The following is a 16,823-nucleotide window of genomic DNA, read 5'->3' as shown; positions in this document are numbered from 1 at the left end:
ATGGGCTATTACTTGGCTGACGGTATATATCATAATTATGCCACCTTGATTCAAACGATTTCTAAGCCGACTGTTGCACAAGACAAATATTTTGCAAAGAAGCAAGAAGCTGCTAGAAAAGACATAGAGCGGGAGTTTGGTATATTGCAGTTGCATTGGGCTATTTTAGCAAATCCATACAGATTATGGTATTTGGAGACCATGGCTACTGTTATGAGGGTTTGCATAATTTTATACAATATGATTGTGGAAGATGAACGCAAAATTGATATCCTGCAGTATATTCCTGATTATGAAATGCCAAATAGAAGGTGCATATGAAGAGGAATGCCACTTTGTTCTATCTCGTTGGGCATCTGGTCGGCATCAAGAGGGTTCGTTCAAAAGTTGTTCATGATAGATTGAAGAATGACTTGGTCGAGCATTTATGGAGTAGGAGTGGGCGGTGTGGTCAGCGTTGATTTCTATCTCTATTTGGACTTCATTTGGACTTTGTGTTTATTTATCGTTTAAATTTCTATGTATTTGTGTTCCAAGTTTATTTCTATGTATTTGTGGTTTTATGAAAAGATTTGTGTATATGAGAATTTTAAAATTACAAAGTAGACTCTGCCAAATTTTTTTTAGAATGATAAAAAGTATCAACTTTAAATTAAGGTAACTCAAATTAAAAGAAAATATTCAATTAAAGTACATTCTAATTAAAATCAAAATACAAACTCAAATTAATGTACGTCATAAATTAAAAGACATAAGTAGGAAGTAAATCGTTTAGACTATGCACTACTTTGACTACTACCAGTGATATTCGCAACTCGATTCTTCATTTTTTGTAAAATTTCTGCCTTTTTGAGTTGCCAAATTTCGCTCTTTTCTTCGGGTAATCCTTTTAATTTCCTTCCTAGTATTTTAGCATAATTTTCATCTTCTCGAACTCGGAGTGCATCTTTCTTCAATGGAAGTTTCTATTTTTGGATTTGGAGCTTCCAATCCATCGCATTTTTTTTCAATTGAAGTTTTTCGGATTCCATCTCATCTTTCTTCAATTGTCATTGAGCTTCCAATTCATTGCTTTCTTTGGTGGTTTTAGAAAGTTCCACAAGAAAATCATCAAGTTTCTTAGCGGATTCCTCCACTTTAGAATCACCTTCTTCTTTCTCTTTTTGCTTTCTTCTATTTTCTTCTTTCTTTTTAATTGGCCCATCCTCAAGCCCATCAACTTGGTGTAGATCATAATCCATTGGTTGAGTTGTCGTAGTTGATATTGGAACTAATGAACCTCCTTCCTCACTATTTGACTTCGACTTTTTGGTGGGCGCAATTCATTTATCAATTGTAGCATCTTCCATTTGGGTGAGTCTTTCACCATATTATAACATTGCATCCACTTCCAAACCCCATTATACATCCCATATGCACTTATTGCTTCCTCAACCTACCAATTAAGAAAAAACTAAATTAGAATTGAAAAATATATTTGTGAATCAAAATAACAAATATAAAGTAAATAATACTTACAATCATATTGTCATTATAGCCACTTGGAGAAGATGCTTGAATCTTAGAAAGAATAGCATGTAACTTGTTGATATTAGCTTAAATGAGAGTCCAACAGTGTTTCATGCCCGTGAAGTTGCGTTCGGTCATTCTTCCTAGATTTGCATGAAATGCATTTAGAATCCTACTCCAAAATTCGTTTGACTTTTGCTCATTTCCTACTACACCATGCATCTTGACTAACTTGTAGCCAACTATTGGTGAGCGTAACATCTTCTTCTTGTATCCATGAAGCCCTTCTAGATTTTGTTTTTGGCTCTTCACTAGTCATTGTGATTTAGAGTAGAGAGTAGAGAGTGGAGAATAGAAGTGAGTGTAAAACCCATTGTGTGAATGATTCAATTTATAGTGAAAGAAAAATATAGCCTTTTTTTCCTGTTTTTTCATTTAAAGTGCGGTGTTCAACACCGCGCAGTTTTCTCAAAACCGCATTCAAAAAACCACGCGGTTTTTCCAAAACCACGAGAGAGATTTGATACAACACTAAAGCAAACACCAAATTTTGACCAATTTGGTGTTTTTTTGGTGTTTTCATCAACATGCATGTGTCTCTCCTGAAGATGAAAAAACACCAAATTATTGAAAATTTGGTGTTTTATGCTAAGATAGTGTCTCACCTAAAGATGCTCTAAGTACACAAAAATGTCGTATAAGAAGTTATAGGCGGTAAATTTGGACAGTGTAATGAGGTTCATAATATTCTATCTGTTTTTCTGACCCTTTCCTAATATTATCTAAAAAGTCCTATTTCAGCTTTTTTTTTGGCCAAAAAGAAAGAAAAACCTACACCTATTTTCAATTGTTCGCCCCGTTCAATATCAACAGTTTAAAAAAACAAGACCTCCAACCTCTGAACAAACAAAAAATTATACAAATTCAGTCTCTCTCCAGAAAACAACCAAAGATCTTCTCCTATTCTCTATGATATTCAAGACATCTATTGAAGTTGTTAAATTTATTTAAGCAAATCAATAATGGTTAAAGGAAAAGCCAAAATAAAAGAAAAATAAAAACACAACCAATGAATCAGATATCTTTCAAGTTTTTATTTTTAAAGAAATATATGCATTTTGGTCCCTGATTGTGATTTCGGTTTTCATTGAAGTCTTTTAATTTGTCCATTGCATTCCATTTTGTTTAGAAAAAATTCATTTTGATTCGAATTTGGTTTTGTAGACTCCAAAGACCATGAGGTGAAGGTCGCGTTTCTGAAACTGCCAATTTGAAGTAATTAAAATGACGGTAATCAGAAACTTTGAAGGAAGTCGGTAGGATGAAGTACCATTACTGTGGAGTTTAGGGGAATGTGGGAGCTATCTTAAATTCTGGCTTTCTCTTCATTGTGCCTAAACACTAAAATATACATTTTCTCTCCTCTGTCATAATTTCATTTTACGTGTTCTCAAGCTATCATTGAGTATGTATTGGATACTTCTTCCATTTGCAATCGAATGTAGAAATTCATGGGGAAAGGATGCGTAAGAAAATTCGAACTCAAATGGTGAATAAAGCTGAGGTACATGTAATTTATTTTTATGAGAAATGTTCATGTATTGTTATGCTATCACGTCTTAATATATATATATATATATATATATATATATATATATATATATATATATGGAGGGATAGAGCCACATTCACTGTAGCCACATTATATATATTTATTTTTATTAACATTATGTTTATTTTTCTGGTAACATTCAGCCGTACGCGCTGAACGAGAAAGGTTACGTACATTTGCAAACCCAAGCTCAAACTGTTAATGAAACCCATGTACGTAAAGTATATTTGACACGATTTCATTTTGCCCAGCTTTGGTGGTCATATACAATTTTCTTCCCACATTGTCAATACAAGTATCAAAATATGTTTTCTTGAATTTTTAACATAAACTCTCTTTTTTTCATTGACACACTGTTATAGGTCTAATTTTATATATTTTTGACGGATGCGGGTTTTGAAGGCAATGGAAGTTAATATGATTTTTTACCTCAGAAAATTGGTAAGGTCATTTGTGTACTAGTGTTATTAGCTATATTTGTGTTGTAATTGAATCGTGAGTTCTAACTAATACAAATCACATATGTTGATTGAGTAGATTTACAATTTTTCAATCATCCAGTATCAAGTTTCTTCCAATTTTTTTTCACTGAATTATTTTCTAAAGTCTGCTCATTTACTTATTGTGCGCGAAGTACTAGAGATATTAGATGTAAGAGTAAACGTATGGTGTAAACTGTGGTTGCTTTTTTGGCCACTGCTCATTTCCTTTTTTAGAAAACTTGAGACATTACAAGTTAGCTAAACGTACATAAAATTGGAAGTAGTAGGGTGTAAAATGTGACAGACTCTTTTGGACTGAATGAATATCGAGTACTAAAATATTTACTAGGGGTTGTTCAATTCAGGTTGGAAAAGGCAATAGCTAATTGTCTTAAACTCGGATATTTGAAAAGGTGTAAGAAAGCTCATTATGTTAGCTTCAGCGAATTGCGTGCTTTGTGATTCAAATGGTTGTACTTATTGGATGATAAAGTCTTTAGGGAGTCTGCCTGTAGAAACAATTTGAAACTGGTATTACTCGCTATAGTTAGTGTTATTTTATTTGTAAGGTGAGATAAGAGTTTGAACACCATTTAGTTGTATTTCAAGGTATTTTCTTTCTCAATGATATTTGTGAACCTCAAAATGTGTTCGTATTTGAGCTTCTGGATCTTGATTTGTATTTGTCCAATGTCAAGGGAATGGTTGCAGTGGAAACTTAGTTACCAACATTGTAGGTCATGTGATTTATTTTTCTACTAGAGTTAGTTCCCTGGACGACCTTTGTGAACCTTGGATGTTTTTAGCTACAAAAGAATAGACTTCCCTATTACACGTCAAATGTGAGGTCAAGAAGATGATTCTATAGGTTGCATATCTTCTTAAAGTGTTTCTCTATACACCTTTGACCTGAACTGATGAATGACATCCTTATCAATATGGGCCCTGATGCAGCTAATAACATGGAAGGTTAAATTATATGATGGGTTATAGTCAGGTGTGGTGGCTAACGTGTTATGTTAGCATCAGGGAATTGCATGTTTTGTGATTCAAATGGCTGTATAAATTGGATGATAAAGTTTTTAGGGAGGTGGCTTGTAGAAACATGTTGGTGCAATTGATTGGATTAGAATAAAGCTTTTTCATGTTGGTTATATAAACACCCCAAACACACGGTCAACTTGGATTGACCGTTAAATTTCAAGTCAAGCAAATAAAAATTACACAAATGCCCTCATTATTTTAAAAAACAAATGTTCAATTTTAATTAGGTGGGGACAATTGTGTCATTTTCAGCCATTTGACTTAAAAGTTAACAGTCAAACCAAGTTGACCGTGTGTTTCGGGGAGAGACCCTAATTTGCCATCTAGTAGGGGGAAAATCCTAATTGGCTCATCTAGGGGGTAATACTATTTAACCCTGTAAATTTACTAGCTTCACAGCACTAAAAACATTATTTCATTTCTTTTTCTTTCTTTCATCAAATAAAAAAGATTACCTACTTCATTGTACAAATACAAAATTTCCCACAATTTGACTTTAATGTTTGTAGGCAGTTCAATCAAGTAAGCATTTTTTTTTCTTCATAAGAGCATCTTTAGGAGAGAAACCAAGAAAACACCAAATTTTTTAACCAAACCAAACACCAAACCAAAAAAATACAAACCAATTTAAAGAGAAACATTAAATATTCGACATCAAATTACGCGGTTTTGGATAAACCGCGCCATATAGCCCACACAACTTTCTCAAAATCGCGTCACTGAAGTCCATCTTAAAAGCCCAAGCCCACGCGGTATTCCAGAAACCGTGCGATGTGTCGCACATCCAAGGCCCAAAATATCGAATTCGGTTAATATTTCGATGTACCCAAAAACCAATATATATCGGATATATCGGAGATATCTATTTTTTTGTTGATCAGTCAAAATTTTGTTTTGTATGTCGATATATCAGAAATATCGTCAATATATCGGTCAAAGTTAACAATATTTAGTCTAAGTCAACAATATCAGTCAAAGTCAACAATTTATATTGGATATATCGGTCGATATATATCGTTATATCGAGAAATTGCGATATATATCGAGGAAAAAAGGAATTCAATATTCGGTTGAGATATATCGAATATATCCATATCGGTGTACCAAAAAAACGATATATATCGGCGATATATCGGATATATTGGCGATATTTTGGGTCTTGCACACATCAACTTTCTTCTTTTTTCTCTTTCCAAATCTCTCGCGCGGTTTTTGCAAAACCGCATGATTGAAGCCCACACTCTAGCCCAAGCCCATGTGATGTTCAAAAAACCACGCGGTTTTTCCAAAACCGCAAGAAAGATTTGATACAGCACCAAAGCTGGAACCAAATTTTGGCCGATTTGGTATTTGGTTTGGTGTTTTTTTGGTATTTTCATCAACATGTGTCTCTCCTAAAGATGAAAAAATGCCAAATTATTAGAAATTTGGTGTTTGATGCTAGGATAGTATCTCACCTAAAATGCTCTAACCTTCAACTTTGATAAGGTTATCTTCAATTTTGACTATATTTCTGTAAGTTTTATTATTATTATTATTATTTTTCTAATTAAGGATTTCTTTTCATTCTTTTTTGAATAAATTCTTTGTTGAATTCTAACCCTTTGAATATATGGTGATTGAAAAATTGGGTATTAGGGGTAGTAGAGAAAATTGAGTTGGTGTAACAACCAATAATGCCATTTGTTACTACTGTCATGGAGAACTTTTTGGCTATTGAAGTTTGTGATTCTAAGATCAATTTTATCGCAACTAGAACAAATCCATTTATGAAACCAAGTTGCAATACCATTCAATGCGGTAGTTGAGAACGACGATCAGGGAAAAAGTACTTTCAAGCAAAGATACATGGTGAGTCGACTTTCTCCTTTCCACAATAAGTTTTTCTTTCCAGTTATTTTTTTGGAAAAAATTTAATTTGGAGAGATGGATACATGGTATGTTAGAGGGATTAAATGAAAAACCATAACATTGTCATTTGATTACTGAAGTGCAATAAATGATTGCTAATTTAGCTTATTATGTGTGTCAGATGAAACACGCAGGTTCTTACTCAGCTCTACGTGGACACAAGATTTAAACAGTTATCCTCATCGATGTTATTTTGGCAGGTGTGTGTCTATGCGACTATTTCTTTTCATTCACATGCATATATAATAAAATGATATATTCATTTATGTTAGTATAGCGTGGTTACATGGCGTGTTTCATTATTTGTGCCTTCTCTCTTGAAGTTGTTAAAAAACAGCTGCAAGTTTGTGGTAGTTTCCTTCTATTAGTACAACAGTACCAAGTTATTTCCAATTTTCCATATGGATTTTTTGAGTTTCATGCATGTTTGTGTTTTAGTACTTATATGTGTTTTGCTACATCTAAGTTGGTGAAAGGCCGGAGACTCTTCTCACACTTTTGGTAATTATAAGTAGCAAATAAGTGTCAACCACTTATAAGTAGTTGGGGGGAAAAAAACACAAAAAGGGTGGTTCACCAGTTACAAGTTAGAATAAGTGGCAAACTAATTTGTTAAGAACTAAAACAAACATGGTTTTCTTCTTCAATTCTTTTTCTTTTTTTATTTTTGTCGGGTAAAAGATAACTCAAGTATTTATGCACCAAAGAAGTGCATGCTCATGCACTCTGGAATAAGACGATATTTAATGAAGATATAGACACTAGTGATTTACTTTTACTTTTTTATTCTTTTATTTTATATTTTTTGGTAGTGACTGATCACTGTTTTTTATGTGTAATGTTGTTTCAATATATGATGGCACTTTTGAGTAACATAGGAAAACACCCAATCATATTTAAGTTTTAATTTTTGTCTACTTATGAGTATTATTTTATATTTTCCAAACAAAAATGACTGCTTCTTTTGTGTTATAATTGTACGCATGCCTTTATTGATCAACATGGAATGATATGTAGTCATCTTTGACAATGAAGATACATGGTATCCATAAGAGCCCAAAAATGAGGGATTGATTCTCATTGGTATCAAGGAAATTTGTTTTATGCCTTATCCTCTAATCTTTTAGTATTTTGTCTCTTTGTCAATGTTATTATCATGTTTGACATTTTTTCCACTTTTAACCGATGTGTAATGCGTAGGGGCATGGCCAGAATCGCCAAGCATTAACGGAATTGGACCAATTCCATCAAGGTGGAAAGGCACATGCCAAAATAACACCGAGACTGGAGCTCCTTGCTATATGTCTGTTTTCTAACCATTTTTAAATTGATCCTCTCTACCACAATAATACCCATACATTATCTTCTTTTACAAATAATGATCTTCTCCTAGGAGAATGTGAACTTACATTATCCATTGTTTGTTATTATGCATATCAACCACTTTAATCTTAGTTAGGAAAAATATACTTATGTTTGAACCTTATATATTTCGTGAATGATTTTGGTTCTCTTCCTTTTTCTTTCTCTTAAACGTTAGTTATAAACATGCGTTTTAGTTCTAATATCTGTTGTTGGATGCAATCATATTGTGAACTGTATGAAGACTATATAGCATTATAGTTTGATAATAGGAACAATATATGGGGTTTTGCCTTCTTATGTATATTTGTGAATTATGGGTTCAAACTTGCATGTGTATGTGTAGAAATATACCGATTCATTTTATCTTATTTTTTAAATAATCATAATTCCTTAAAACAAATAATTATATACGATCAGAATTGTTCATGGGTTTATACTACGATAATATTGATTGCGATTTCATTTTATTTTTAAACTTCGGATATTGGTACTTCGGTGTTTATTAAATGGGAAAATAAATTTGATGGGAGGGAATTGTTTCAAGTGTTCATTTCTTCTCCTATTTTTCAGAAATAATAAATAATAAATAATAGGTATATATTGGTGTTCAAATATTGGTTTGATTATAATACTTGGAAGCAATTGTTGTATGGTGTGTTTGTTTGTGATTGTGTATATTGTTATCAATTAAGTATCTTATCGAAGTTTTACAAAAGAAAACCCTCCCAATAGTTTTAATGAGTTGTCTTAGATTTAGTAATTCATAGGTAAGGAGCTAACTAAAGTCTTCGGATATAGGGGATCCATATTCTTATGAATGTAGTAAGCTATTGAACTTGGAGTCAGATTCGCAAAGTACTCATGGAAAACTATAGATTTATGTTGCAGTGCTTAGCACAGTGAATTTGAGTTGTTGGTTAAGAAAGCTATTTCAATATTTGATTGAGAAACAAAATGGATGGATGTTTGGTTACAAAGCTATTTCAGATTCGCAAAGTACTCATATATGTTTGGTTACAAAAAAGAATACCAAAAAAGAAAAGAGGAAAGAAGACACATTTATCTAAATTTTGGTTTCACAAAGGTATGTTGCTTATAGAGTTAATTATATGCATGTGTTCAATGTTCGTTTTGTAGCTTCATACACCGGTTAGGCCTGAGTGAAATTCTATTCAATGAGGAGATAGGTAGAGTGGGTATCTTTCACTCGAGCAAATATTGCATCAGTGAATTATATTTCCTTATGCCACTACCTTATTAAGTAAATATTAATTATCCTTATTTAGGATTTAAAGAAGTGAATGGGCTGAATTTATATGGTTAGATTAGTATAGTTTCGTTGTTGTATCTGTTTTCGGTGGTTGTGTTTGTCAAAAGGTCTCAATGGGTTGAAGGGTATCACAAAGCAATCCAAGCTTTTGGAAATTCGTTGACATTGTATCCGTGGGTGATTTTGTTTGGGGTGTTTTACCACCTCTACAATCAGTCGTCTTACTAGGAGCTACTAATGTTTGCTGTCTTTTTTTATTAATGTTAAGATCCGAGGTCACACATGACTATCAATAGATCCTCTGCTATTATTCTATTAATGCTTTTAGTGAACTAAATCTGTCTACACGTTGGGCTCTATTTTAACCAACAAAAATTCTACTTGGTTTTCAGGCTGTTAAAATGATTAGAATTTATTTACTTCACAATTTGGTTTTATGAAGATGCCTTTTGAGTTAGACATTAATATATCACTATTATGACTTAAAGGAATAAGAAAGTAGCATTATTCTATTGTTCTTATTATCACGTTTCTTCATTTATGATATTAATATTTGACTGAACTCAAAGATATTGCTTAGTTAGATGGATAACAACATCCACGGGTATTGTACTATGTTAGTCTTAGGTCGGCACCTTTGTGTAATGTATGATTTTGTTTGCACTTTGCAGTGAAGCGTAGCGTGGAGTCCCTCCCTTTCCTATAGCTCTAAAGTGAATCCAGCTCTAGGTAAATGTTAATTTTTCATATGCTCACAATGTCTGATTTCCAATATTGAGATTCTACTTTTTAGATATATGTTTATTTATTGGTGTCTTATAACTTATTATAATTTTGTTAAGCTACCATTGTATCAGTAGAATTTATTTTATTAAGGTGAGTAATTACTTGAAGCAGGCAACTAGAGTCGTTATAGTGATATGGCATTGGAAAAAATAAGAAAAATTAAAGGATATATTGCTGGCCAATATTTAGAGTAGTGAATACACCAACATAGCATAAATGAAATGGATAAAGTTTTCTTTTGCTATTTTTGTTTGGATTATGCTAGAGTTGTGATTAGTTCCGTCGCCGTTTCTTTACATGTAATGTTAATGCTGGTATGCTATTTTTGTTTGGATCATGCTAGAGTTAATATCACCGTTTCTTTACATATAATGTTAATGTTGGTATTGCAAGACTCTTGAATCTCATGGAATTCTATTTATTTATTCAGATTATTATAAATTTGGGAAAGAAGGAAAGTGTAGGTCACTGTGATTCTGTTAGACTAAATCAAATAACTCCACATATATTATATGTATGTAATTTCTTTTGGATACTGGTTAGAGGACTAAAATCAAAAGATTACCTAAATTAATAGTTAGTCTATTTTCGTTTAACTTGAACATCGTTAGGTTAATAAGTTACGTGATTACAGTTAAACCCGATGATGGACAATAGAAATTTTGTCAAAAGAAATCTCTACAGAGCAGCACCCTTGAATCTGATTTTAGTGTGAGTGTTACTGTGTTAGCAAGTTCATCAAGAGAGTTGTGTTGAGTTTCCCATAAGGCCATAATGACGCATAGATGCCTAAGCAACTATAGCCAGATCCTGAAACCAATAGTGCCCTACCGCATGGAGCAATGGACATCCATTCCATTCTAAACAGGAACGGACATTAGTCAATAGAATTAAGAATCCAACGTGTAAATGGTTTCTCTACATTAAGTAATTACTGGAGATACTTTTCATGGCCTTAACATAACACAAACATCTTTTTTCTGCATCAAGAAGACTTCAGAAGACATCTTATGGAAATCATAAATGTTTACTGTAAGTGAGCACAGTTGGTCAGATAGTGGCACTACCTGGTCCCTGTGAAGCACAGGCACAGATGGTGGCATGGTGCCAGGGATTTTACATTTTCCTACACTAAAAAATTCGATTGTGGTCTCATTTGAGTGATTGGAGTTGAGATACTTCTTACTAATCTTAAACCAATGTTAATTGATAGTTAGGACTTAGGATACTTTGTTTATATGAGCAAGTTCAAGCAGAGCTGGTCAAAATAGGAGTTAACATGTTTACAGTTTATAGACGAAAAATCCAGTTGCACTGTGTCTTAGGTACATTCACCGAATCACCTCTAACTTAATATTCCAAGTTTATATTAATATATGTATCTATCAAAGAACACTTAGTTGGGCGATCTGCAATGTCACCATTACCAAGAACCACATTATTATAGTCAGTACAAGTGTTCTTATTATGTAAGGGCGCAACACTCCATTCATATGGTGGGTGGCACCAATTTCGGGGTACCAATTGGGATATGATCCATAGGCTGAGTGAGTTGCAATCCAACAAAGGCAGTATTAAGTTGATTGGTCCCCAACTAATTTGGATGTTGTTGGGGGGTGAGTGAAAACAGAAAGATCAGTTTGAAGGCATATCTGCAAGTAAGAATATATTTAGTATGCACACCAAGAATACTGGAACTGATTCAATTTTAGTTTCCTAGCAACGACCCCTATCTATCCAATTAGGACTTCAAAAGTTGCCTCAATTATCATGTGGTTAACTTGGGTCAGAGGTATTGCCATAAAGCTGACTATGCCCAAAAGTGTTACCACGAGACTGAGTAAGCATAAGAGCAGTGTGAGAAACTTGCCCTATCTAACCAGGTGTTGCAATTTGAGTCTCACAGAAAGAAGGCGAGCTAGCAAATCTTGGAATTCTGAAAGACAAAGAAAATTTAGAATAGCCGTCACAATCGTATAATAGTCAGTTTTAATCTTGCAATGATAAGATCTTTGTTAACAAGTTCGTTAAGGGAGGCCAGGGAATCAGCCAAGGACTCACTATTAAAAATATGATTTTTTGCCGCGGCCAGTTGTGGTGGCAAAAAGTCCAAAATTCGTGGCAACATGTGTTTTGCCACGAAAAAACTTTTTGCCTCGCTCGAGGTAAAAAAGGGTGCGGAAAAAAGTTTGTTGCCACGACTTTTACCACCGCTGCAAGAGAATGAACATTTAGCCACGATCATGTCGTGGCAAGACATTGTTTTTTTATTTGAATTAGTTTAATTGTCAAAATAAATGAATTTCTTTTTGTCACGGGCACGGTGGTTGCTAAAAGTATTTATTGCCACGGTTGTGGCAAAATGTTTGTTTGTTTGTATTTTTATTTTTTATTTTTTTTCCCTAGAGTATTCATATATAAAATTATAAACTACTTCAGAGAATAATTCTAACATAACAAATCTCACATTTTCTATTAAATCAAATATTTCTTCGCTACAAAATGTCGTCATTGATTCAATAAATAACTTGGTACAAGGAAGAACAAAAGGGAAAAAGATTATATATACTATAAAACAAGCTTAAGTTCTTTTCATGTTGTCAATTTGTCATACACCCAGCCACTTGATCATATGGCTTGGTTTTTCCAGTCAACCAATAATCAGATCCCAAATGAGTGATGCTCTCGTCTTCTTTATACTGCAAAAAGTAAAAATCACACATTAAGTTTTAGAGCAACAATCAAAATAATAATTCAGAAGCAAGTTTTAGAACCACATTCAAAAAAATCCGCATCAAGTTTTCAAAAGAAAATTTTAGCAATTTGAATTAGCCCACTCCTACACATAGAATTGATAAAAGAAAACCATCAATTAAAAGAAACATGTATATTTGGAGTATGCCGCAAATATTTGCTATGTTTTAATAATGCCATGTCCATTTAATTAATATCTGATATAAACGATACCTAAAATTTTGTGTCCAGAATGCGAGCATTCTCCACGCGCTTTAGATTTATGTGTGCGCCTTTGCTGGAGTTATACCTATTCTCTTCCTGTACAAAAGAGCTCAAATAAAGATGAAAGACTTAATAACACGTACTTCAAGAAATAACAAAAAAACAAAACAAAAACAGAACAAACTTGAAGTACTATCCCTTTTCCTATGTCTCTCAAAAATTGATTCCCTTTCCAAATGTAACTATTTTTTTTCCCAAGGCAATCCTAACTTCCGATCAGTATGATCTCTCCAGTTCAAGGTTGGATGTCCACGCAATTATACTGAACAAATTCAAGTAGATGGGGTCCATACACACTTTGCATATCCTCTTTCATCTTTTTGTTAGGAGACGTCATAAGAAAATTATACTCTAAATATCATTAGGCTAATTTCCGGTATATATGCATAAAATGTATATAAAATTATAGTCTAAATAAACACTCAAGAAAGCATTCGGGGTTTACTTAAACTATACTTCCGACATACCAAAGTTGGAATATGATCATCTAAGGCAACACTAATAAACAGAAAAATGTGTTCAAATATCACCTAGAGGTATTTGAGATGCCATGCCACTGGGAGTTCATTAGTTGCTCTATACACCACTTCCATCAAGCTGTCCATGAGAAAGAAGGTGTGCCATATATTGTTGGAAGAGAAAGGAAAATGTCTCAACTTACACCATGGATAACTAACCAATAAGTCATTAGTTCCAATAAAAGAAGAAACAAAAAATGAATGATAAGAGAAATTTTATTTCGAACTGGCTTCATTTTTCAACAATTAAATGTGTCCAAAGACAGTTCTAAAATATGCATTCCATAGATGGTCCTGAATTTCTTCTTACTCTTTTTCGAAAACCATTGTCGTTTCATTAATGATAACTAAAAGTAATTACATACACACCTAGAACAAATGAGAGCCCATTGAAGCTACCCCCATAGATATGGTATTAAATTGAGATCTAGTCTTTCTACTACTCTTTCAAAAATGCTCACCAGTCACCAACTCACCATGCTCCCCTAATCTTTACAGTCATTCATCATTCTAGCTCAAGACTTGCAAAGAAATATACTCCCAATTTCAACTCTGATCCTCCAAAATGGTCATGGAACAATATTTAACTATTATAGCTAAATGTAATTTTGCTGTCTTAACGAGACCCCTGAGCAATGAAGTTCTAGCTCAGGAGTCCATTTCACCTCCCAATTACACATTCCATTAGCATACAAAAATTACAAAAAACACGCATTGAACTTCCAGAGTGGTACGTAAAAGGTGGTTTTCCTTGTCGCTCAAAATGTTTAATTAGTCATGAATGGGAACTCTATCGACTATCGGCCCCCAGTCTTGAATCTCAAAACAATTCCCAGGGCAGATTTATATAACTGCCCAAGCAAACAACACAACATCGTTTTTAAAAAACAAATAAGTTACACTTACAAAACTAGCAAGTATAAAAATAAAATGAAAACCTTAGCAGTGTCAGTTAGTAATTTTGTCCCAGCTAGAAACGAAGCATAAAACTGATCCCCTCTCGATGTCCCAGCTCTTGTCCTAACATAAACAATATGTGCAAGTCAATGTGTCAAACAATTTGTATGCATGATGGAAAGGGTTCAAAATGGGTTAAGAAAGACTTACGTATTATTTGTGTACCAGTAGCTCAAACAAGAAACAAAGCCGAATAAACCAGTATAGGAAACTAGTTTATAAACTATAGTTGGCTCAAAGAAGTGAGTGTTTAGATCATTCCAAATAGAATAAATAGAAATATCAAGAGAATATATTAATTAATGCATCAAAGTTATGAACTTTACCTTTAGATAAGAAGAAAACACAAGCTTTAAACCAGTAAATCACACCTTTTACCTAGAATCATATAGATAAGAGAATAACAATTAAAGAAAAAAGATAAAACAATTATAATTGGTGATTTGAAGTGCGTTGGTGAAACTCTTAGCTTTCGGCCAATAGTATATTTACCTGGGTAGTAACTTAAAGAGTGAAGACCAATTGGTGGAAGTAGTAAAGATGGAGAACGACTCGCGGAAGTAATGGAGTAGTGAAGATGGAAATGAAACCCTAGCTCTTGGCTTTTCTACTTTTTCTTTTTTGTTGTTGTTTGAGAATTCGGATTTTGGGTCATTTCCATTTTCGCCAAAATAAAGGTGGGAAAAAACAAAACTGTTTGCTTGAATGAACTCATATTTTATGCCTTTTTAATTAAAAAATTGATTTTTAATTAATTTTTAGACACCACACAATCTAGCTGCCACAAAAGGCATACCTAAAGTCGTGGCCCCAACTTAGTCGTTGCAAAAAGCTACACATTTAGCCGTGGCTGGCTCGAAGTTGTTGCGAGACAATCACTTTTTGCTACCAAAGGATACTGTCGAGGCAAAAGGGCGCCTTTAGCCACCATTTCTAGTTCCCGCAGCAACAATCTGCATCCAGCCACTACAACTATGGCCGCAGCAAAAAAGTCCGCCGCTAAAAGTCACTTTTTTGGTAGTGACTTAGCATGTTGGAGATACTTTGTAATTAATCGATTTCCCTACAGAAGTTAAAATTTGATATGGGTGGCATTGGCCACTGATTGTTGCAAGACATGACATTGAAGGAAACTTCAAGTTTCTTTGGCGGTACTAAAGTCAACAACTACGGAACACATTCAACTATAAAGAAAGAACTGGAATGGACACTTGGCTTGGGAAAAATAAAATACATAGTAGAAAACATCTTGATATTAGTTATTAGTTAGTTTAAATTGGTACTCGCCTCTTGATATTGTTGGGTTAAGGTTGTACTATTATTCTTTTATATTAATATATTTATCTATCAGGGAACACTTGCATAGGTTTATCTTAGTTTTGCCTGTAAAATGCTTTTAATTTGTTACGTTTTGGTATATATCTCTCACATATTCTATTACTATGTTGAAAAACAGGCTATTAAAATCAAACAAGATGATAAAGAACCAAATGTTAAGAAATAATGTCTAGAAATTCAGGTAATTTACTCATTCACTAATAGTCATAAATAAAAAATCGAAATATTAAGTAACTAACACTTAAAATTATTCTTATTGCAGGACTAATTGTGATGGACTCATCAATGGACTCCTGACATATACGACGAAGTACGCCAATTTTTTTACGTTGGAGACATACCAAAAATGTTCAAGTTATAAGTTGAAAGTTACTTTTATTAGATATTTTTGTTAGTCCAAAGGATAATATACCTACATTAAACTCACTTTTCGCTTTTTCGGTCAGTGGCGGAGCCAGGGGGGTCCCAGGGTACACCATGGCTCACCCTCACTTTCTAAAAAAGAAAAAAATATACTTCACTCTATACCAAAAACCCAAGCAGAAAAAGAGAAAAAAAACCCAACTAAACCCAACCTAATTCTTTTTAGTGTTCTATATATATGCTTATAGTCTTGGATTAGCTTATTATTGGTCAATTCTTAATCCTTTGATTTATGGAAGGCAACCAGAAGAAAGCTGGAAGATCGAATTAAAAGGTTTTCTGACTTTTCACCTAGTAATGGCTCATGTTCCGCCTCTTTAAATCTAAATTGCATTAGTCAGATGATAAATGTTTATGACTTGTCGTAACCAAAGTTAAAGCAAAAGCGATATGCGCACTATGGATAGTTGATCCGAGACACTATATTGGACTTAATGATTGACTTGTAATTCTAGAGATGATGATTGAAGTTCCAAATTACTATACATGACTTCACAATCCGGTAAAAATAATTTCAGTACGTATATAATTCCTCGAAGAACTTGGAATAATATCTGTATATAGTCCCGACCCCCTTCAACCAAAAAACA

General features: G+C 33.4%; 1 protein-coding gene across 1 annotated transcript; it reads left to right on the top strand.

The window, feature by feature from the left end:
• LOC147488957 (uncharacterized) lies at nt 1-321 on the top strand. Its single transcript, XM_086574534.1, has one exon. The coding sequence runs from the start codon at nt 1-3 to the stop codon at nt 319-321; it is 321 nt and encodes a 106-aa protein (XP_086430660.1).
• The last annotated feature ends 16,502 nt before the right edge of the window (nt 322-16,823 follow it).

The sequence above is a fragment of the Coptis chinensis genome, chromosome 7 (genome assembly GCF_015680905.1).
Source record: "Coptis chinensis isolate HL-2020 chromosome 7, ASM1568090v1, whole genome shotgun sequence".
Classification (NCBI taxonomy): Eukaryota; Viridiplantae; Streptophyta; class Magnoliopsida; order Ranunculales; family Ranunculaceae; genus Coptis; species Coptis chinensis.
This window is presented reverse-complemented; position numbering and strand designations above follow the sequence as displayed.

Coding starts and splice junctions, on each gene's coding strand:
- LOC147488957 (XM_086574534.1), top strand. CDS start 1: ATGGGCTATTACTTGGCTGACGGTATATATCATAATTATGCCACCTTG.